Consider the following 22,352-nt stretch of genomic DNA (forward strand, 5'->3'; position numbering starts at 1 on the left):
TTATTGGTGTAGGAGCTCATTTTTCAGTGGATACTGGGGCATATGTTTTTCTCTCTTTCATTGCCTCATGAATGCAGTTGAGACAAACAATATTATGGATGAAGAATGGATCATATGATAACTGAATCCAGGGATGGGGGAGAGGCAGGTGGGATGAGGTCACTATAGATATTGACACCTTCCTTTTTTAAATTTTTTTTAAATTTTATTTTATTTTTAAACTTTACAATATTGTATTGGTTTTGCCAAATATCGAAATTAATCCACCATAGAGGATTCTAATAGATGGAGAAATATACCATGTTCATGGATTGGAAGAATCAATATAGTGAAAATTAGTATACTACCCAAAGCAATTTATAGATTCAATGCAATCCCTATCAAGCTACCAACAGTATTCTTCACAGAGCTAGAACAAATAATTTCACAATTTGTATGGAAATACAAAAAACCTCGAATAGCCAAAGCTATCTTGAGAAAGAAGAATGGAACTGGAGGAATCAACCTACCTGACTTCAGGCTCTACTACATAGCCACAGTCATCAAGACAGTATGGTACTGGCACAAAGACAGAAATATTGATCAATGGAACAAAATAGAAAGCCCAGAGATAAATCCACGCACATATGGACACCTTATCTTTGACAAAGGAGGCAAGAATATACAATGGATTAAAGACAATCTCTTTAACAAGTGGTGCTGGGAAAACTGGTCAACCACTTGTAAAAGAATGCAACTAGAGCACTTTCTGACACCATATACAAAAATAAATTCAAAATGGATTAAAGATCTAAACGTAAGACCAGAAACTATAAAACTCCTAGAGGAGAACATAGGCAAAACATTCTCCGACATACATCACAGCAGGATCCTTTATGACCCACCTCCCAGAATATTGGAAATAAAAGACACCTTCCTTTTTAAATCATAGCTTCCCAGGGGGCATCACAGCAGTGAAATGATGTGATTACATCATTTCCAAGTCTTAGATCATTTTATCTACTTGGTTCTCTGTAAATTTTGACTTGAGTTTTATGAGCTGGCAGAGAAGGAGATTCCTTGGATCTTGCTGGCTTTAGGATACATTTCTCAAAAATTCTATTTGTTGCCTGAACTTGGAACTAAACAAAGAGTAAGGATTGGAGCCTGGGCAGTGTACCTGAGCAACATGGCCAGAGTTGGCTATTTCCCCCTCTAATCATATAAAACTCTGGGAGCCCATGGATGAGCCAACTAAATGGTAAATTATCAAAGCATGCTTTGGGAATATAAAATAAATTCGAGGATTATGCATGGATTAGGTCATGAAATCTGATCAGATTCAAGCTCATACAGACTTTATTTTATTTCAACAGAATGAAATCCCTGAGGTGAAGAAAGAAGAGACCTTGCTGGATCTGGACTTTGATCCTTTCAAGCCTGATGTGACCCCTGCAGGTTCTGCTGGAGTGACCCACTCACCCATGTCACAGGTATCAAGTGGATTTTTTGATGGTTGGGGCTGATAATTTATAACCTTTAGTAAAGCTCAGTAAGGCATTTCCCTGATCCCTTTCCCTTTCACATGACTATTTCTTTTCAACTGACAAACATATCCTAATGGGAAGGAAGGATAGAAAGAGGACTTGATCGATGTCAATTATTCTCAACCTCCCCTACTGTTAGCTTTCTCTACCCACAGAGTTGGGATAACACACATTCCAGTTTGCAGGAATCATCCATCTCAGAGTTACCCATAGTTCCACATTTGTACTCTGAAGTGTCCAGGCTTGGATGATACATTCTATGACTTCCCTAAGTAAGACTCTTCCTCTTGGCTTGGGGTTTAATCTTCTTACTGTTTTCTCTACTGTTTTTCCTCATACTTTGTAAATTAAGTCATTTGGCCATCACCGTGAGATTTTGTCCAAACAGGAATCTTCTTCAGTCTTGATAGTTCTGAACTTGATGCTGATACTCATGATGCCTATGTGGTCTTTGTTTTTAATTTACTTATTTTAATTGGAGTATAATTGCTTTACAAAGTTATGTTAGTTTCTGCTGTACAACAATGTGAATCACTATACATATACACAAATCCCCTTCCTCTTTAGCCTCCCCTCCATGCCCACCCCACATCCCACCAGTCTAGGCCATCACAGAGCACCAATCTGAGCTCCCTGTGCTATACAGCAGCTTCCCACTAGCTGTCTGTTTTACCTATGGCAGTGTATACATGTCAATGCTGCGCTCAATTGGTCCCACTCTCTGATGTTTACATGATCTTGATGATAACTTGATGCAGAGTTAGCCTTGCTTATCCATGCTTACCCGTGTCCACAACTTCCTCACTCTCAACATTCTTCCCATTTCAGCAGTTATTATGATCATAATGTCTGTCAGAGGGATACTGGTAAAGTAAAAGTAAAGTGAGGTCACTCAGTCATGCCTGACTCTTTGTGACCCCGTGGATTGTAGCCTACCAGGCTCTTCCGTCCATGGGATTTTCCAGGCAAGAATACTGGAGCAGTTTGCTATTTCTTTCTCCAGGGGATCTTCCCAACTCAGGGATTGAACCCAGGTCTCCCACATTGTAGGCAGACGCTTTACTGTCTGAGCCATCAGGGAAGTTCCAGAGGGATACTGGTAGTGGGTGCTGAAATGACCTGTGGGTAATTTCTCTGGAATATAGTTACTTTACAGTCATCTATGCTTAATGGAAGGAAGTTAACTCAAAATATTTGCTACCCAGAAATTGTTTATGTCAGTATTTTTGATGTGGTTGGGGCCTCACATTTGAGTCTGGGAAAATCAAGGATGCTAGAATATAACTTCAGATTAATTAATCAAAGTGTAGTGCAAAACTCAACTTAGATATTGAGACTCAACTCAACTTCTTGTTCTTGAGGCCTACTTGATACCTGATGGTAAATCACTGGGACACAGACAGCTAACTGTGACCTCCAGTAAATAAAGCGTCTCTCTAATCCACACTTTGTTCAGAATGTGATCGGATTTATGCAAGCCTCCATGTTGTGATATTGAAGCAATAAAAATCTGAGATGTCAGTAAAGCAGGCGATTGAGTAGATTAGATGCTGGTCTGAAAGGTATTCAGCAAAAAAAAAAAAAATGGGTTTCTTAGATGAATGTTTTAGGAAGTTTTATAAAAATTCCCTTTTAGGATATTCATGACATGCCTTAGAATATTCAGTTCTGTTCAGTTGCTCAGTCGTGTCCGACTCTTTGTAACCCCATGGACTGCAGCACACCAGGCCTCCCTGTTCATCACCAACTCCCAGAGCTTGCTCAAATTCATGTCCATCGAGTCAGTGATGCCATCCAACCATCTCATCCTCTGTCGTCCCCTTCTCCTCCTGCCTTCAATCTTTCAGGGTCTTTTCCAGTGAGTCAGTTCTTCACATCAGTTGGCCAAAGTATTGGAGTTTCAGCTATAGCATCAGTCCTTCCAGTGAATTTTCAGGACTGATTTCCTTTAGGAGTGACTGGTTTCATCTCCTTGCAGACCAAGGGACTCTCAAGAGTCTTCTCCAACACCACAGTTCAAAAGCATCAATTCTTCGGTACTCAGCTTTCTTTATAGTCCAACTCTCACATCCATGCATGACTACTGGAAAAACCATAGCTTTGACTAGATGGACCTTTGTCGGCAAAGTAATGTCTCTGCTTTTTAATATGCTGTCTAGGTTGGTCATAGCTTTTCTTTCAAGAATATTAAAGGCTGGAAAAAGTCCTGCACTTGTAATTAGCCTCTAATTAAAATACATAAATTAAAAAAAAAACTGTTTAGATTTGTTTAAATTAGTTTCTCAAATTTGTTTGACCTCAGAAATGTGTTCCAATGAAACGTTCTTAGCATTCATGGGAGTGGTCCCTAAAACTCACTTTGGGAAATGCTAATGTGGTCACTGTTAGCAAGTTTGAGGGTTCTATCTTGTTGATCAAGCAAGGTAGAACGTGAATGTACGTATCATTCAGAATATCTCCTTGGCAGAGCTTTCTCATTGGATAGACAGCCAGCAGAATTCAAGGGACTTCTGCCTTCTCCAACATTCACTATGTTAGTGGCAGGAGGAAAGTTTCCACAGTGGATGCTGTGATGATCAGGGGATGAGATGCCATACCATTTCAAGCTGCAAGTTTGACTCAAGAGAGGAATCTCTTTTCTATCAAGTCATGGTTAAATGAATTCATGAATCACAGAATTTAAGACTAAGAGATTTTTTTCAGAATTAAACAACAAAAAATGACCTGGGTTAAATATTCAGAGGTCTTAGTCTCTGGCAGAAATTCATTACTGCCATCAGGGCAAGCTGTATGTGCCCTTCTGCTCTTCCCTTGGGTCAGGTGATAAACAGCTCTGACTTCCCAGTGGCTGTAATTGAGTCACCTCACTGCAGCATTGAGCTGTGATCCAACTCTGGTCACATAGCTCATCCTTGGTGAAGAAGAAAAGTCTTAGGCTGGGATGACAAAAATCACAGAGCTGTTAGATTCTGCTACCTTCTGTCTCCTTGACTCAACGTGATCTCCCTTCCCCATCGCCTGATCCTGTGTTTTAAATTGCTGTTCTTTCTGCTCACAGAGCACCTCACCCTGTGATCTTTGCGGTGTCCACATGAGTTAACATGTCCTTTCATGATCGTAAGGAGTGATAAACATGACGTTTCACATTGCTGCCTTCCTTCAGAGAAAATGCCTGTGCTTTCTGCATTATGCAGAGATGAGTAGGAGCTTTTAGGAGCTGTGACTCTTAAAGGGCTGTGAAGCAAGAAAACATAAACCATCTAGAAAACCAGAAAATGCATGTAGGGTGCAGAAGGACTCTGTGTACCAGTAACTGGCTTTCAGTTGTCTTGTCATTCTACAAGTGAGTGCTAATCCAGAGACTGACCAGGCTGCCTAGAGCTGCAGGAGAGGGGGACATTAGAGGAGGCCCAGACCAGCTTGAGGGGGGGTTTCAGTTGGAACCACAGGGCCTGTCTTCTGTAGTACAGAATCCAAACCAGACACCTGTAATCCCATCTGGAAACTGTCATATTTTTCAGATGAAAGTGTCAGGCTCTCTAATTTTCTGTGCACATTTAGAGATTCAAAACAAGAAAACAAACATGGATGTAGTCTAGTCACAAAGGCATGAACAGAAAACGATGTGGCTTTAGCAGTAATTCTCAGTCACAAAGGAACTAAGAAAGAGAGGTCTCCTCCACTGTCTACACACAGCGGAAGTCCTTTGAACCATCTGGATTTATTCCCCAGGATCAATAAGTTTCATAATTAAAATGCCAGGAATAAGTGTAATTCAGCCACATGTCTTAGGGGGCACTCTGCTAATTTGCATGATGGCCAATTAATTGAGCTGTGTGTTGTCTGATTCAACATATTGAAGAATTGCTTTTCTGGAGGTAATTTACCATCAAACAGGTCATCTTCTTTAATTTGATAGGGGGGTGGGGTAGAATAAATAGCATTTTGAAGTGACTAGGATCTGCATTTCCTCAAAGATGTGATAAACTCTAATATCTGGACGCCTTGTTTACTTCACTTTAATTGTGTGTGTATGTGTGTGTGTGTATTAATGTAAGTCCATTCATCATGCTTTGGATATAGATTTCACTCACAGAGTGAAAAACAGATTGAAACATGTGGATATTTTCAATAATCTAAGTTAAATATAAGAATGTAAAATTTAAAATTTGGTTCTGTTACACTTGCACATTTCAACTCCCAATACCACATATGACTAGTGGACAGCATGGATATGGAACATTTTGTTACCAAAGAAAACGATATTGGGCAGTGCTGTACTAAATGTTTCTAAAATGTTTATGATTCTGTTTCAAGAACTTATATCACCTCTGTATTTTTTACATGCTTGAGGTTTATCTGCTGATGGTTTATTTTTTGTTTGTTTGTTTGTTTGTTTGCTTTCAGACATTGCCCTGGGACCTATGGACAGTAAGAGAACTCTTATTTTAATGTATCTGGATGGCTAGATATTGGGAACCTTGTTATATTTTATCTATTATGGAAAGAAGACCCAGACATTTTTGATGACAATCATCAGCTCCCTGATGATTTCTAAGCATTTATCTGCACCCAGAAACAGTGGTGAGGAAAAGAGTAAATACCAGATTCTTGGGTGAGCAAGAATTCAGTGTTGTGCCCCTTCATGCATCTTCTTTGATTATCGGTGGCCAGAGGAAATGTTGTAGTGAAGGGCATATATATTTGTTACTGCTTATAGAATACATGAAAAGTATGGATGAGAAAATGTAAATGACAAGCTATTCCATACAGGGAACCATTAAAACTTAAAAAAATTTTTTTTTGCCACGAGGCATGTAAGATCCTAGTTCCCAAACCAGGGATTGAACCTGAATCCCTTGCAGTGGAAGCGAGGAGTCTTAACCACTGGACAAACAGGGGAGTCCCCAGGGAATGCTTTTTTTTCATTATTATTTTCACTGAAGCTTAGTCACAGAGGATTTGAGCTTTAGAGCCAGACATCCCTGGATGTGAGTCTACACTGCAGTTACTATAACAACATGACTTTCAGCAAGTTCTGAAACTCTTGAAGCCTCAGTTTTTTCTCATCTGTAAAATAAGGGTTATGACACCTACATCAGAGAGTTGTGTGAGGATTAAAGGAGATAATATTTGTAGAGTATTTAGCTCAGTATCTGTCATGTATTGATACAAAGTCTATATTACTGCTGATGTTATTTATTCGGCTAATCTGATGTGCAAGGGTGAACATTTCCAAAATTGAGAATTGAGACTAAAGCACAGTTTGGTGGTGGCAACATCTGTGAAATTAAGAAAATAACCGCACCCATACGAAGCCCCATTTCCCTTGGGTTTGGGCCCTTTTCTCCCCTGTCTTAGAAGAGCCCTGGGTCACGTGATCTTAAGAGCTCAACTTGAGTTTAATGTTTTCTTCTCTTTTAATGAGACAGCAACAGGAAAGTTGGGTAGATCTAACTATTCATGAGCCTGGTCTTCTGAAGTGACATTGCTCCTTTCTTCCCTTAAAACAGAAAGATGACTATTCCCTTCCCTCCCTCAGGAGATTGAAGCATCATGGAAGGCTCTCAAGAAAAGAGCTAAAAAATTTCTGCATGAAAACATCTTTTATAGGGAGGTGGTTTTACTTGGATATTCACAAAAAGGGCTGACATTCAGAACATTGGGATTCTATAACCATAAAATGTTTTTGTTGATTTTAGAAAGTGACAGGGGTTAGCTTCATGTTTCAATTGTGTAGTCTTCACAATAGTGAAACAAAACTCATTTCTATTGCAAAACAAATTGCAAAACTTAATCTTAAACCAGTAAAAGTCAAAGTCTTCAATGGTATGTTGATTTTGGTCAGTGTGAGATTTTAATGTGCTAGGAAATTTTCTTTTCTTGTCTTATGATCATGCATATGCTTATTTATTATTATTTTTTTTTACTCATATAGACAAGCACTGATTTGGTACAGCCGGTAGGTAAATATCCAGAAAATTCTGGATTTTTTTTCATATTTAATATACATTGTATACAGAGTGTATTATCTTAGAATGAACTTTCATTTCTCATGGCATTGCTAGTCACAGACATAATATTATACAATTTAATTTACATACTCTGTAGCTTTATTTAACTGGTGCTACTCTATTGAAGACTTTTGTGTTTCTCATCAAATCTTACCATGATCTATTTCATCTTATGTTTTTTTTTTTTTCTTTGCTCTTCTGCATACTCTAAAGACTGATTCTTCAAAAAGTCTTTCCCTGTGTAACCTGATTATGGAGGAAACTCCAGACAGTGGGTTGACCGAAGAAATTCAAAGATCTCAGATTGATTTAGGTGCAATTATTTGGGGCCCCGATGGTAGTACAGACAGTGTCAGCCAGAAAATGACCCAAGATGGGTCACAGGAAGACTCTGCATGTCTCTCTGAAGCAGAACAGGACCTGGAATTGTCCACCGGAATGTTTCCTTCTGCTGACTGGCACACTGTAGCTGGGCAGGGTGAAAATGTCCTGCGGCCAGCCCGTCTATGTGGAGATGAACAACTGCCCCCAAACCCCATGCCTGGGGCTGCTTGTATGGAGATGGAGCATCCTTATGATTTACCTGACTCAGAGATACCAGCCATGGAAACTAGTGGCCTGGTCAAAGAAAGTCAAGAAGATATTAAAAAGTCAGAAGAAGAGGAAGAAAACCAGAAGACTGAAGATTCTATCTGGGCAGGTGTGGAGACATATGAAAAGGTAGAGGCTGGAACTATTGGTGTCAAGGACCTAGAAGGGACAGAGGAATTTGAAGAGAGAACATGTGAAAGTACAGGAAATGGAGTAGTAGATCTTTTTAAGACACTAGGAAAGCAAGACCAGGAGACCTTAAAAATCAATGAAGAGGAAACTAGGAAATATCTAAGTGCTGAGTGTGAAGAAAGCATAAAGACTGATGAAAAGTATCTTGAGAAAACTGACATATTAGAAAAAGACATGAAAAATGTAGATCAAGCAGATGAGTTTAGTGACAGAGCCCAAGGGCTAGATGAAGGGAATCAAGTAGTAATAAGTAATTGTGAAATTATAGAGAGTTCTGAAGCTAACGGTGCCAGTCATACAGATATTTTGATTCTGCCTCCCCAGGCTGACTCTGTGTCTAATACTGAAGATGCCAGCCCAGAGGGATGGTTCTTAGCTGAAAAAGACAAAGATAAAAAATTAATAGGCCCTCCTAGCCATAATATAATGTATCACTTAGCACAGGGGAGTACAGATGCTAAAGAGATTCAGTGTGGGGCTGTGTTACATGCGTTTGGAGCTGACAGGGATGGAAATCAGGCTATTGTTTTATCAGTAACACACAAAGCAGCAACTCAGTCTAGGACAGATCTTAATTCTGCTCTGGGAACTGATGCAAACAGAAGAGACTGGTGTTTGTATAAGACAGAGGATTCATTAATAGAGGGACCTGAAAGTACAGGGACTAGGAACTGTAGCCAAACCATTAACTTGCCAAGAATTGCAAAACCGGGGCCTTGGGGAACAGATCCAGGTCAAATCCGACAGCCAAGCTTGGATTCAGCAGGGAATAATGTAGAAATAGTAGAATTCTCTGGTATACCAGATGGCCAAGCAAGTGGATTTGCCAGTTGTCTTGATTCTATTAACCACTGGTCTACCAGAGGCATAGAAGGCTTAGATAATTGCAGGGAATGCTTAGATACAGTTGGAAGCAAGAAAGGGCTGGAGGTGGATTTACTAGCAGATGTAGGTGGGAAACTAGTCATTGGTAGCTGCTGGGAAGAAAGCCAAGAGATAGCTATACCATTGGTTCTGGGAGCCTCCCAGAATGCTAGCACCGAGAGTTCTGCTAGTCCCCAAGACAATGACACCAACAACTCAGATTTATCTGAAGATGAAATTGCTAACCAGAGATATGGATTGTTGTACCAAGAAATAGAGGCTGATAAAGAAGAGGTACTTACCCCAGTATGTAGTATAGACTAGCCAAAGACTTCTGTAGGCTCTGTTTTTCCTAATGTTTCTCACCTACTTCATCATCCATCTATGTCTTCTCCAAGGTCTCCCTCATCTCCTTAACAGATTGTCATGTGCCTCTTGAAATCTGTGCAAACCAAACACAAATAGGTTGACAAAAAAAAAAAAAAAAACAGACAAAAAAGACAACCAAAATGACAACAGAAAAAGCAGAATGATTGTGTTGGGAATTGATGAGAGTCTATTTTACCATCCCATTTATTGTGTTTATTCTTTCTACTTTCAGTTTTATTATTCAAGCATTAAGATATATAGAAAAAACAGACTAATTTACTGTTCCCAAAGTGGTTACACCCCAATAAAAGCACATGAAATGTTTCTACCAAGGTCCATTGAAACTATAAAATCTCATAATAGCTGTTCATTAAAGTGATGTATTTAGAGAAAAGTACTGGATGTGCTTCTAGAGTCTATCAATGGCTAAAAAAAGAACTATTTAAACCCTCATGGCTCTTGTATGGAATCATGTTCTCATTATCAGGAAAGTAGGCTTTGGTTAGCCACATACCAGCAATAATTATAAAACTAATGTTTCCCTTTTTTGTCAACCTATTTAAAATAATACAGTATGGCCTTTTCCATTTCCTAAGCATTTGAATGCACAGTGACCTTTTGTATTATTTTAAAATTTGTGGTGGTCTTCAGTTTCCCAATTGTCTAATAGACATTTATCAATCCTACAGAAGTAATGAAAAAAATAACATACTCTGATTTCCATTTCTGTTTAGGCTTCTGGAGGTTCATTTAATGGATTCACCCAGGTAAGAAATTGACTTACTGGTAAAATTCATCAGTTGAGAACATTGCAAATTTTAAAAATATGGAACTTCTGGTCACTGGAATAGCATAATGTTAAAAAATAAAAGAAAAAAAGAAAAAAAATAAGTATGTCAATATAAAATTTGACCCCACTTCTTGTGAACTTAGTAATGGAAATAGTAATAGTAGTAAGGTTGCAGGGTTGTTGTGAAGGTTAAATGAGATGCCAGTGCAGAGACAGTCTAGAAGCCTGGCACATACTAAGTGCTCCATGACACTAACTGGCTATTGGTAATAAGGTATACTATGGAATTCTGATGGTTCCTCCACTAGAAATTTGAAGTTGTCTTAATCTGAGAGATCTGCTAGGCTCAGCAGCCTCTTCTTGGAAAAGAAGAGATAGGATTGGTTGGATCTAATGAGATGGCTCTTTAGACAATATAAGTGATTTTTAGGAGCCTCCTTCTAAAGATTCATTTAAGAGTCATACTACACAGAACCTTATTTTTTCAGTGGTTCTTCAGAAAGGAGCCACTGGAAGATCACAAACCATTGACCAGGGTGGCTCTGGCCAATAAGCCAGCATTTTCCTTGGAAGTCTGTGATGGAGGGGCCACACAATGGACTGTTCCATTCACTGCATGTGTCCCAACAGATGGACAGTGTAACCCATATGAAAAGCAGACCACATGGCTATCAAGTCATGGAATAAGTTCTGAAAACTTCTTCAAGGGAGACTTCAAATATCTGCCTAGCTGTGATGAGTGTTTCGTCTCAGATCTTACACATGATCAGTTTTGAATATCAACCTTCAGAATTTCTCCATTTAAAAGTTTGACAACTTTACCACATGTGATCTATAAAAAGAGAAAACCCACTCACACACTTGCACCTGAATACAGATACACACAAACACACAAACACACAGAGAGATGATAATGTATCTTTCCATAGAAGCGAACTCTTTCAAAAGATTGGGTTTTAAGAACTGTTCTTTATGTCTCATTTTTAAAGTCTGTATTTTTATCAGTTATAAACGCACATCATTTAAAGAGTTCAGTTCAGTCACTCAGTCATGCCCGACTCTTTGCAACCCCATGAACCGCAGCACGCAGGCCTCCCTGTCCATCACCAACTTCTGGAGTCCACCCAAACCCACGTCCATTGAGTCGGTGATGCCATCCAACCATCTCATCCTCTGTCGTCCCCTTCTGCTCCTGCCCACAATCTTTCCCAGCATCAGGGTCTTTTCAAATGAGTCAGCTTTTTGCATCAGGTGGCCAAAGTATTGGAGTTTCAGCCTCAACATCAGTCCTTCCAGTGAACACCCAGGACTGATCTCCTTTAGGAGGGACTAGTTGGATATCCTTACAGTCCAAGGGATGCTCAAGAGTCTTCTCCAACACCACAGTTCAAAAGCATCAATTCTTCGGCACTCAGCTTTCTTTATACTCAAACTCTCACATCCATACATGACCACTGGAAAAACCATAGCCTTGACTAGACGGACCTTTGTTGACAAAGTAATGTCTCTGCTTTTTAATATGCTGTCTAGGTTGGTCATAACTTTCCTTCCAGGAAGTACTTCAGTTCAGTTCAGTTGCTCAGTCGTGTCCGACTCTTTGCAACCCCATGGACCGCAGCATGCAGGCCTCCCTATTCATCACAAACTCCCGGAGTTCACTCAAACTCACATCCATCGAGTCAGTGATGCCATCCAGCCATCTCATCCTCTGTCGTCCACTTCTTCTCCTGCCTCCAATCCCTCCCAGCATCAGGGTCTTTTCCAATGAGTCAGCTCTTCACATGAGGTGGCCAAAGTATTGGAGTTTCAGCTTCAGCATCAGTCCTTCCAATGAACACCCAGGACTGATCTTTAGGATGGACTGTTTGGATCTCCTTGCAGTCCAAGGGACTCTCAAGAGTCTTCTCCAACAACACAATTCAAAAGCATCAATTCTTTGGCACTCAGCTTTCTTCATAGTCCAACTCTCACATCCATACATGACCACTGGAAAAACCATAGCCTTGACTAGTTGGACCTTTGTTGGCAAAGTAATATCTCTGCTTTTCAATATACTATTTAGGTTGGTCATAACTTTCCTTCCAAGGAGTAAGCGTCTTTTAATTTAATGGCTGCAATCACCCTCTGCAGTGATTTTGGAGCCCAGAAAAATAAAGTCTGACACTGTTTCCATTGTTTCCCCATCTATTTCCCATGAAGTGATGGGACCAGATGCCATGATCTTAGTTTCCTGAATGTTGAGCTTTAAGCCAACTTTCTCACTCTCCTCTTTCACTTTCATCAAGAGGCCCTTTAGTTCTTCACTTTCTGCCATAAGGGTGGTGTCATCTGCATATCTGAGGTTATTGCTGTTTGTTCCAGCAATCTTGATTCCAGCTTGTGCTTCCTTCAGCCCAGCATTTCTCATGATGTACTCTGCATAGAAGTTAAATAAGCAGGGTGACAATATACAGCCTTGCTATACTCCTTTTCCTATTTGGAACCAGTCTGTTGTTCCATGTCCAGTTCTAACTGTTGCTTCCTGACCTGAATACAGGTTTCTCAAGAGGCAGATCAGGTAGTCTGGTATTCCCATCTCCTTCAGAATTTTCCACAGTTTATAGTGATCCACACAGTCAAAGACTTTGGCATAGTGAATAAAGCAGAACACAGTTTAAAAGGATTTTTTTAATTAAAAAAAACAAAAACCAAAAAACAAAAAACTTTAAACTTTAGGCCGTTTTATACCCCCTCCATTTCCTGCTTCTCAGAGGAAAATACTTTCACACCTTGTAACAGATTCTCTGGTTTCACTGCTACATGTGTGATGACTTTCTTATAATGGTCCTTCTTGATTTCCAAAGCATTAGTTATGGACTCATCTCTCTAGAAGACTAAAGTGTCTTCAATCTGCTACCCTCGGAGTTCATATCTCTTTCTCTGCTTCCTGCCCTCCAGTGACATCATAGCCAGCCAGCCAGCCAGTCAGTGGTGGGATTATTATGATGCTGTAAGTGCTCTTATTGGTCAAGTGATGAAGTTTACATTTCCTTTTAGGCTAACATTTTTTTCCTTGGAGGAAGTAATTGTAGCATCTTGTTTGTGAGCTTATTTGTTTGCGAGCTTCTTTATTTGTTTGTTTAGTTTTCTAGGTACTTATTTCTAATTCAACCACATATTCTGTGGTTATAGAAATCTCTCTTTTTGTTTAAAACATTAACCATTCATTAAGTTTCATCCTCTTGAACATTGAAACTGTTCTTCGGGACTGCTCTAGTCAGACCTGGAAACGCTATGGATTATGACTTGCACAGCTATAATCACAGGGTCTCCCATCACGTCTGCTGTGGGGGTGGTCACCTCTCTTCTGTCCATCCACTCTTTTGGGGACACAAATCACCCTCATTTGGGGTTAAACCCCTTATTTGGATAGAGCACATCCTCCAGTAACTTCCTGAGAAAAGTGTGCACAAGACGCATGTATTTGTGACCTCCTGTATTGAAAGTATCTCTGTCCTCATGTACCTAATAGACTGTTTGGATATTATAAGTTATTCACTATATTCCCTTAGAATTTTGAAGCCGTTGTTCCACTCAATTCTATCTCCTAGTGTTGCCACGGAAAAACTGTCATTTCTTTTTCGTTTCCGTAGGGTACATCTTTTTTAACATTTAATAAATAATTTTATTGAAGTGTAGTTGATTATCAATGTTGTGTTAGTTTCAGGTGTACAGTGGAGTGATTCAGTTATGCAGGTATATAATCTTTTCCCTATTCCTTTCCATTATGGTTTAATCACAGAATAGTGAGTATAGTTCCCTGTGCTATATGTAGTAGGACCTTGTTGTTTATTTTGTATATAGTAGCATGTATCTGTTAATCCCAAACTCCTAATTTATCTGCCCCTGCAATGGCACCCCACTCCAGTACTCTTGCCTGGAGAATCCCATGGACGGAGGAGCATGGTAGGCTGCAGTCCGTGGGGTCGCTAAGAGTCGGACACGACTGAGTGACTTCACTTTGACTTTTCACTTTCATGCATTGAAGAGGGAAATGGCAACCCACTCCAGTGTTCTTGCCTGGAGAATCCCAGGGACGGGGGAGCCTGGTGGGCTGCCGTCTATGGGGTCACACAGGGTCGGACATGACTGAAGCGACTTAGCAGCAGCAGCCTTTCCCCTTTGGTAACCACGTTTGCTTTCTATGTCTCTGAATCTATTTATTTTTTGTAAATAAGTTAATTTGTATCATTTTTTAAGATCCCGCATATGAGTGATACCATATAGGATTTTTCTTTGATGAGAAACTGTCATTTTGAGTCTTGATTTTTGTAAGAAACCCTCTCTCTCTATTTCTCTGTGTGCTTGTATACCCCCCTACCTTTTTTTCTCTGCAAGTCCACGTAATCTTTATACCCATGTTTCTAAAATTTTACAATGATGTACTGTGGTCTGCATCTATTTTCATACATTGTACTAGGCCATTTTAATCTGAAAATTGATTTTTTGTTTGTTTGTTTTCTTGTTCTGCAACACTTCTCTTTTTCATGTACTGACTTTTTGAGTGAGTCTTTCTTTTTTCCCCCTTTTCCTTTTCTCTTTCTCCGCTTTCCAACTTGTCTAACAGATTTTTTAACTTCTATATATATATATTTAAATTCCCATAAGCTTTTTGTTTACTGAATATTTCTTTTTGAATAGCATCTTCTTATGTTGTGAGTATACCATCTTCCACTGTATCTCCAAGGGTATTAATAATTCTCAAAGGTGTAAAGTCTTTGTTTCTTGAGACTCCTCAAATGTCTGGTGACCTTGGCTGTCTCTTTAAGAGGAGGTCACTGAAAAACTGAGAGACTTGTACAAGTAGGTGGGACTCATTGACTATGGGTTTTGTTGTAGGATTTTCTGGCTCATCTTTTCTGTTGAGGAGTTCCTGGTATCAGATTCTTTTGACTTTTTTTCCTTCTCTCTCAAGCTGGTCATGTTTCTCTGGAAAGACTCTTCTGGTCTCTTGTCTGGGTATGTGAAGGTCGGGTCAGGGTTCAAGCCTGGTTGCCAGGTTAATTGGAGTTGAATGGGGAAGTAGTTGGGAGGAGCTGGGAGGAGTAGTGGAGGAGCCCTTGTCTCTATTAGGTAAATATTCAATTAATTCCTCTACTTTCCTAATATACCTGTGTGTCCCCCGGTCCAGAGACTCCAGAGACCCTCTGTTTCAGCCTCTCAAAATAGGGGCAAAGGGTGTTGCTTGGTTTTCAAATTTGAGACTATCTCCAAGTCTAAGTAATATTCACTAGACTTTCAACCAGTTCCCCTGGCTTTTGTACCACCGTCATTTCCATTTCTCGTGGTACCTAGTTTATAATTCTCTTTTAAATTAATTTTTATTAGAGTATAGTTGCTTTATAATGTTGTGTTAGTTTCTGCTGTACAGAAAAGTTAATCAGCTATATGTATACATATATCCCCTCTTTTTAGGGATTTCTTTTCCATGTCAGTCACCACGGAACACTGAGTGGAGTTCCCTGAGCTATACATAGGTTCTCATTCAGTTCAGTTCAGCTCAGTTCAGTCTCTCAGTTGAGTCGGACTGCAACCCCATGGACTGTGGCACACCAGGCTTCCCTGTCCATCACCAATCCCTGGAGCTTGCTCAAACTCCTGTCCATCAAATTGGTGATGCCATCCAACCGTCTCATCCTCTGTCATCCCCTTCTCCTGCCTTCAGTCTTTCCCAACATCAGAATCTTTTCCAGTGAGTCAGTTCTTCGCATCAGGTGGCCAAAGTATTGGAGTTTCAGCTTCAGCATCAGTCCTTCCAATGAATATTCAGGATTGATTTCCTTTAGGATTGACTGATTTGATCTCCTTGCTGTCCAAGGTACTCTCAAGAGTCTTCTCCAGCACCACAGTTCAAAAGCATCAATTCTTCAGCATTCAACTTTCTTTGTAGTCCAACTCTCACATCCATACATGACTACTGGAAAAACCATAGCTCTGACTAGATGAACTTTTGTCAGCAAAGTAATGTCTCTGCTTTTTAATATGCTGTCTAAGTTGGTCATAGCTTTTCTTCCAAGGAGCAGGTGTCTTTTAATTTCATGGCTGCAGTCACTGTCTGCAATGATTTTGGAGCCCAAGAAAGTAAAGTTTCTCACTGTTTCCATGGTTTCCGTGTCTATTTGCCATGAAGTGATGGGACTGGATGCCATGATCTTAGTTTTTTGAATGTTGAGTTTTAAGCCAGATTTTTCACTTCCTCTTTCACTTTCATCAAGAGGCTTTTTAGTTCTTCGGTTTCTGCCATTAGGGTGGTGTCATCTGCATGTCTGAGGTTATTGATATTTCTGCCGGCAATCTTGATTCCAACGTGGCATTTTGCACGATGTACTCTGCATAGATGTTAAATAAGCAGGGTGACAATATACTCCTTCTATTTTATACATAGTATCAATAGTGTATGTATGTCAACCACAATCTCCCAGTTCATCTGAACCTCTCTCTCCCTCGCTTTGGTATCCACACATTTGTTTTCTATGTCTGTCTCTATTTTGGTTTTGTAAATAAGATCATCTGTACCATTTTTCTAGATTCCACATTTATGTGTTAATATACAGTATTTGATTTTCTCTTTCTGTCTTACTTCACTCTGTACGACACTCTCTAGGTCCATCTACTTTGTTGATCCATTGGGTTGTTTTTGGCATTTCTACATCAACTTACAGTGCAGACTTTTTAGATCCTCCAAGTTACTGTTCATTTGTTTGCTTTTTAATTTCAAAATTTTGTTGCGGTTGTTTTTCTTTCTATTCTTTTTACCCTCATGGGTTTATGCCTTTAAAAATTAATTTTCTTCTTGTTATCTGGTTTGGATTCTGTAGGCAACAGAGGTAAATGCCTGTGTTCCATCCTCCATCTTTGACCAAATGTCACTGGCTTATCTTTTCTTTTGGAGAACCGTTGATATCTGATTATTTAGGGTTTTTTTTTCCTTTGAACTGGTTAGATTACCCAGGAAAGACTCTTGGTTTCTTGTCTGGAGGGTATAAGCCAGGTTACCCATATAATGGGGAATGAAGATTCTCCCTGAGATCACTGTTCCCTTACCTTGTCTCCATCTTGATTTTTTTACAATCCATATCCCAAATGAATATATTGCATACAATTTTATTTTTATTTTTATTTTTTTTCTAATCTTAATTTTTAAACTTTACATAATTGTATTAGTTTTGCCAAATATCAAAATGAATCCGCCACAGGTATACATGTGTTCCCCATCCTGAACCCTCCTCCCTCCTCCCTCCCCATACCATCCCTCTGGGTCGTCCCAGTGCAGTAGCCCCAAGCATCCAGTATCGTGCATCGAAGCTGGACTGGCAACTCGTTTCTTACATGATATTTTACATGTTTCAATGCCATTCTCCCAAATCTTCCCACCCTCTCCCTCTCCCACAGAGTCCATAAGACTGTTCTATACATCAGTGTCTCTTTTGCTGTCTCGTACACCAGGTTATTGTTACCATCCTTCCAAATTCCATATATATGCGTTAGTATACTGTATTTATGTTTTTCCTTCTGGCTTACTTCACTCTGTATAATAGGCTCCAGTTTCATCCACCTCATTAGAACTGATTCAAATGTATTCTTTTTAATGGCTCAGTAATACTCCATTGTGTATATGTACCACTGCTTTCTTATCCATTCATCTGCTGATGGACATCTAGGTTGCTTCCATGTCCTGGCTATTATAAACAGTGCTGCGATGAACATTGGGGTACACGTGTCAATTAATTCATAGATATCACACTTTGATGAAACAATAAGATTAAGAATCCAACATTTAAAATGCTTAAATTTGTAGTTTAGATCCACTAAATTCTAATTCATTGAGGATGTCCTGGAGAGAAGCTGCAGACCAATAATGCCTTTGAAAACTCTGCTCTTTGTTGAATGCTTCTCATCATATTATTGAATTCTACTAGGTCAGATTTATATTTAAAATAACTACTGTCAGAAATTATATTTGCATTTTTTGCTTTTGATTTAAACTAAATGAGACAAATGAATCTTTATAATGTATTTGTTGATGCAATTCATAGAAACTGATTTAAATGATATCTTTGTGTTGCTGTTTTGGCAAATTAACTGAGACCCTAATAATTTGGAATCTTCTACTTTGTCCCCACTTTTCAACTCCAGGATACTTCATTGTTCACAATGCAGGCAGACCAGAGTATGTTCAACATGGTGAGTTGATTTTGGTTTGTGTTTTGGGAAAATTTTTCATTACCACCAAATGTTCCAAGGTTGATCATTGTAGGTAATTTAGAGCTTAAATATTCAGAGTGTGGTTTCTGTAGCTCTCTCTTTTCTAGAAAATAGGAAGGAAAGCTCCTGAAAAATCATGTGACTTTGTATGTGGTTGCTTCTATTTATAAAGGCACAGTGATCCTGGCAAAAATCAAAGTATAGGCTTCGATGGAACATGAAGTCTAGCCATTCAAGAACATGGATGTTTCTGTGTAACTATAGCTTATGCTACAGGACTGACAACGGAATTGCCTCAAGAATTCGTGCTGCAGAATAGATCCTTGCTTTTTCTTGAACCCGAGCTACTTCATCTCTCATCTCCTCTCTTTATTTTGTAACCTGTAGAAAGAAGTAATACATGGTAAAGATGTGATGCCTACTTTGCTGCCAAATGAGATAAAGAGAAAAGTTTAGCTCAGGAGTGAGTAGGAAGCAGAAAGTTTACTCTGGGTGTTAGAGGAGATTCTTGCAAGATTGGTTATCATAGGAAACATATGTAGCAGCAGCTTACTCCTAAGGCTGAACAAAGAGACCTTGAGTAATGTCACTGAGAGCTTGTCATTGCTGCACTATGGAGGATTTAGGCTCTTTGAGGATTAGTTCAGGAAGGTTATTTGTAGTGTACTGCTTTTCCTGTGGGAATGGCATAGAATTATCCCAGCTTCTGGCTTTCACTTTGGAAACTCAGAATTGGATTTAAATAGAATGAATTTTTCCTTTTAGATGATTTTACTTCTAAGAAAGGATTTCTGCTCTAGAAGGTTAATTGGCCATTTTTCAAAGACAAGTGTTTCTTTAACACTCTGTCCATAGATGGGTGTATTTTTGCCTTTTGGGTAACCAGGTAAAAGGTGGAGTCTGTGATGCCTGCAAATGAAGAGTTAAATGTTTAAAATTCATATTATATTGGTGTTAATAATGGAGCTAGAGAGACTTATGTTTCATGATTATTAGTGGTTTTCAGTCTGGGTGATGGAGTAAGGGTTATACTGACACTGGAGGATGAGATTTTTAATTACCAATTGTGAATGAGTTAAAAAATGGAGAAACACTGCTGTAAAAAAAGGCAATGGGTCATCAGTAAATTCACACCTACTACAATTGCAAATTCCTGGCACAGAATCCAGTGGTTTTTAAGTTTCTCTGAACATCTCCCTACCACCCCTACACATACAGCTGGTTCTAGGATCTTCCATGTGGGCCCTTCTCTTCTCTTTCTCTGTGTTTTCTGAAGCAGATTTCTTGTACTGTCTTTCCATTGGGGAGCTTAGCTGTGTCATGCCCAGCACTGCAGATGCTGCTAGTGTTGGCTCTGCGCTGTGAAGGACTAGGAGATCACAGTGAACCTCGCCCACTGAATTGCAATTGTGTAGCATCTTCCCAGAAGCAGAACAATGTCTGGACATGGGTTCATTGACTGATCTGAGCAAAGCAGAGGCTGAAGTTGGTAGTCAGCTGCACATCTCCCTAGTCTTCATCTTGTGGCCCCAGGAGATATCCCTTGAGTACAAGTTTAAACCCTGTTGAATCTGCAAACCCTACTCTGGACTCAGGATTAGCTCCATGGCCCTTTGAAGTTCTCATTAGAGTAGCTGTCTTAAGTTTGGAGAAGGCAGTTACCATATTGGAATGCGTCTAGACCCTTAACTCCTCTCTCCCAAACCATCTTTTCTTACCCTGCATTGCCTGCTTTCCAGCTTATCACAGAGGATGCTAGAAAATGTGTACTCTAGCAACAATAGTTGTTCTGTTCTAAAGCAGGAATTCCATTTCTGAGTCTGCAGAGTTAAACTGTCCTGGCATCCTGCTGCCACTAATATATACAGAGAATACCTCTCCTCTGAATGTATAATGATGGCTACTTCAGTGAACACCAGTGCCCCCAGATGGGTACAGCATGGTATCAACCCGTTTAAAATGTTTGCCAGGGGAAGCTTCTTATAGAAAAAAAAAAAGTGCTTGAAACAGGGCACAAGTCCTAAAGGTCTACTTTAAGATCTTTCCACGAGATGCTGTTACCTTTACTTTTCCTTCTATCTTGACAAAATATTTTCAATTTTACATTATCGTAGAAGGATTAGATAAGTGACTTAAGTTTCCAAATTTGAGCAGCCTATTTTATGTATAGTCATGCTGTCATGTTTCAACCTTACTCATCATTCAGTGAATTCTATTTGTCCCCCTAGAACTTAAATTTATAATGCTATATTATAATATTTGGCATGATATTATAATTAAAGGAAAATATTGTGACTAGTGGAATATAACCAATTCCTCCTCTTTATATTTTGCTTCCATTGAGTTATTGTCTGACTGCAACAAGCAAATACCATTGGACTTATTCATGAAAACACCCTGCCTATTCTTGCCGTGTATGAAACCAAAATTTCTCAGACTTCCAAGAAACCCAGACTGATGCAAATATTTTTTCATTTTAGGTTATCTTTGTGTTTGGTTTTGGGTTTCTTTTTTTAATCTTAATGTAAACAGATAAATTTATATGATAGATGTTTTGAAACTTCCTTGGCTCCTCGTCCCCCATTGCAGACTCAGCTCACAGTGGGGCAACCATCTGCCCATGGGTTTCTTTGTCTTTGTCAAATTACTCTTCCAATCCTTGTTGTGTAGGTCATTTGATATCCTCTCATAGCAAGTCACCTTGACTTCCAAAATGATTAGATCATACTGTGAGAGCTTATAGTATTTCTTAGCTGCAATGAAAACTTGTTCTATTATGAAGATAATTCCTTTTGAACAATACAAGTGAAATCTTTTCCAATAAAGAACTCCTGAGAGTAGAGTGAATTTTATCTCATTCTTTCTTAAAACTTGTGTCACATCGCCCTTTAAAGGTTATAAAAACCCATAAAAATACCAGATCTATGTACATTTATCTACCTAAGTATCCTTTTATTTTTATTATGCCCTTTCAAGAAAGGGGTAATGTGACCTTGGCATGGGTTGCAATGGAGGATTTGATGGCAGCATAAGAGAAATAGTTTGCATATTTATCCAACAGCAGGCTATTCATTATTTTCTATTATCTCAGCATAACTTCTCCATCACTTCCCTATGGAACCTATCCTGTGCACCCATTTCAGTCTACATATGAGAGAAAGATGGCTTTTGATTTCTTATGGCAAATGTTTGACAGAGATTTCTGAATCCTCCAAAGGTAATATTTATTGGAGACTCCTTACTCTTCTAGGAAAACACGTTTAAACTTTCTTGTGGTTTAAACACCTTGATGGAAAAAGATCTTAGCATACCTTCCAATGGCCATCTGTATGTTAATCTATGAATCAAAAGAGAGGAAATAGTTTCAGTAGCCACGGCAACATGCATTGATTGGCTGTGCTGTTTTTCATAGCTAGTTATTATTTAATCTTGCTAACTTTAAAACTGAAAAAGTCTGGAGCTAAGAGATTCCAGAGGTTTTGTTCAGCATGTAATTGGAATCAGGAGGGTGTCTGTGGGTAGAGGTCCTAGTAGGAAGACAAGACTTCACTCTGGTCTGCACAAGAATCTGATTGATATCAAAGAGAATACTGCTCAGTAGTTCCTTAAAGGATTAGTTTATCATGTGAAAACGACTGATGACTAAGGATTTTGTTGGAAGGAGAAGTGAAATATAGGGACTGAACAGAAATGTACGAGGGCAAGGTATCTATAACTGTGGTGGCTCCTTGCCGGGCGGCTGAGTCTGTTCCTCCTAGCCGG

General features: G+C 39.2%; 1 protein-coding gene and 1 long non-coding RNA gene across 3 annotated transcripts in view; one reads left to right on the plus strand and one right to left on the minus strand.

Annotated features, from left to right (window-relative positions):
- The window catches only part of AMPH (amphiphysin), a 212,675-nt gene that overhangs the window by 160,576 nt on the left and 29,747 nt on the right, over window positions 1-22,352 (plus strand). Inside the window, exons 12-16 of the mRNA XM_070788056.1 lie at window positions 1,356-1,472; window positions 5,934-5,957; window positions 7,465-7,488; window positions 10,291-10,323; window positions 18,522-18,569. Coding sequence (XP_070644157.1) covers window positions 1,356-1,472; window positions 5,934-5,957; window positions 7,465-7,488; window positions 10,291-10,323; window positions 18,522-18,569 — 246 coding nt within the window. The remainder of the gene's footprint in view (window positions 1-1,355; window positions 1,473-5,933; window positions 5,958-7,464; window positions 7,489-10,290; window positions 10,324-18,521; window positions 18,570-22,352) is intronic.
- Window positions 1,466-22,352, minus strand: part of LOC139182748 (uncharacterized) — a 98,071-nt gene continuing 77,184 nt past the window's right edge. Inside the window, exon 7 of one of the 2 annotated variants that reach the window (XR_011566288.1) lies at window positions 1,466-9,629. This is a non-coding gene — a long non-coding RNA (uncharacterized lncRNA). Of the gene's footprint in view, window positions 9,630-17,766; window positions 18,972-22,352 lie in introns of those variants that run through there. The other variant, XR_011566287.1, reaches the window with a different exon arrangement.

This window comes from Bos indicus, chromosome 4 (assembly GCF_029378745.1).
Source record: "Bos indicus isolate NIAB-ARS_2022 breed Sahiwal x Tharparkar chromosome 4, NIAB-ARS_B.indTharparkar_mat_pri_1.0, whole genome shotgun sequence".
Classification (NCBI taxonomy): domain Eukaryota; kingdom Metazoa; phylum Chordata; class Mammalia; order Artiodactyla; family Bovidae; genus Bos; species Bos indicus.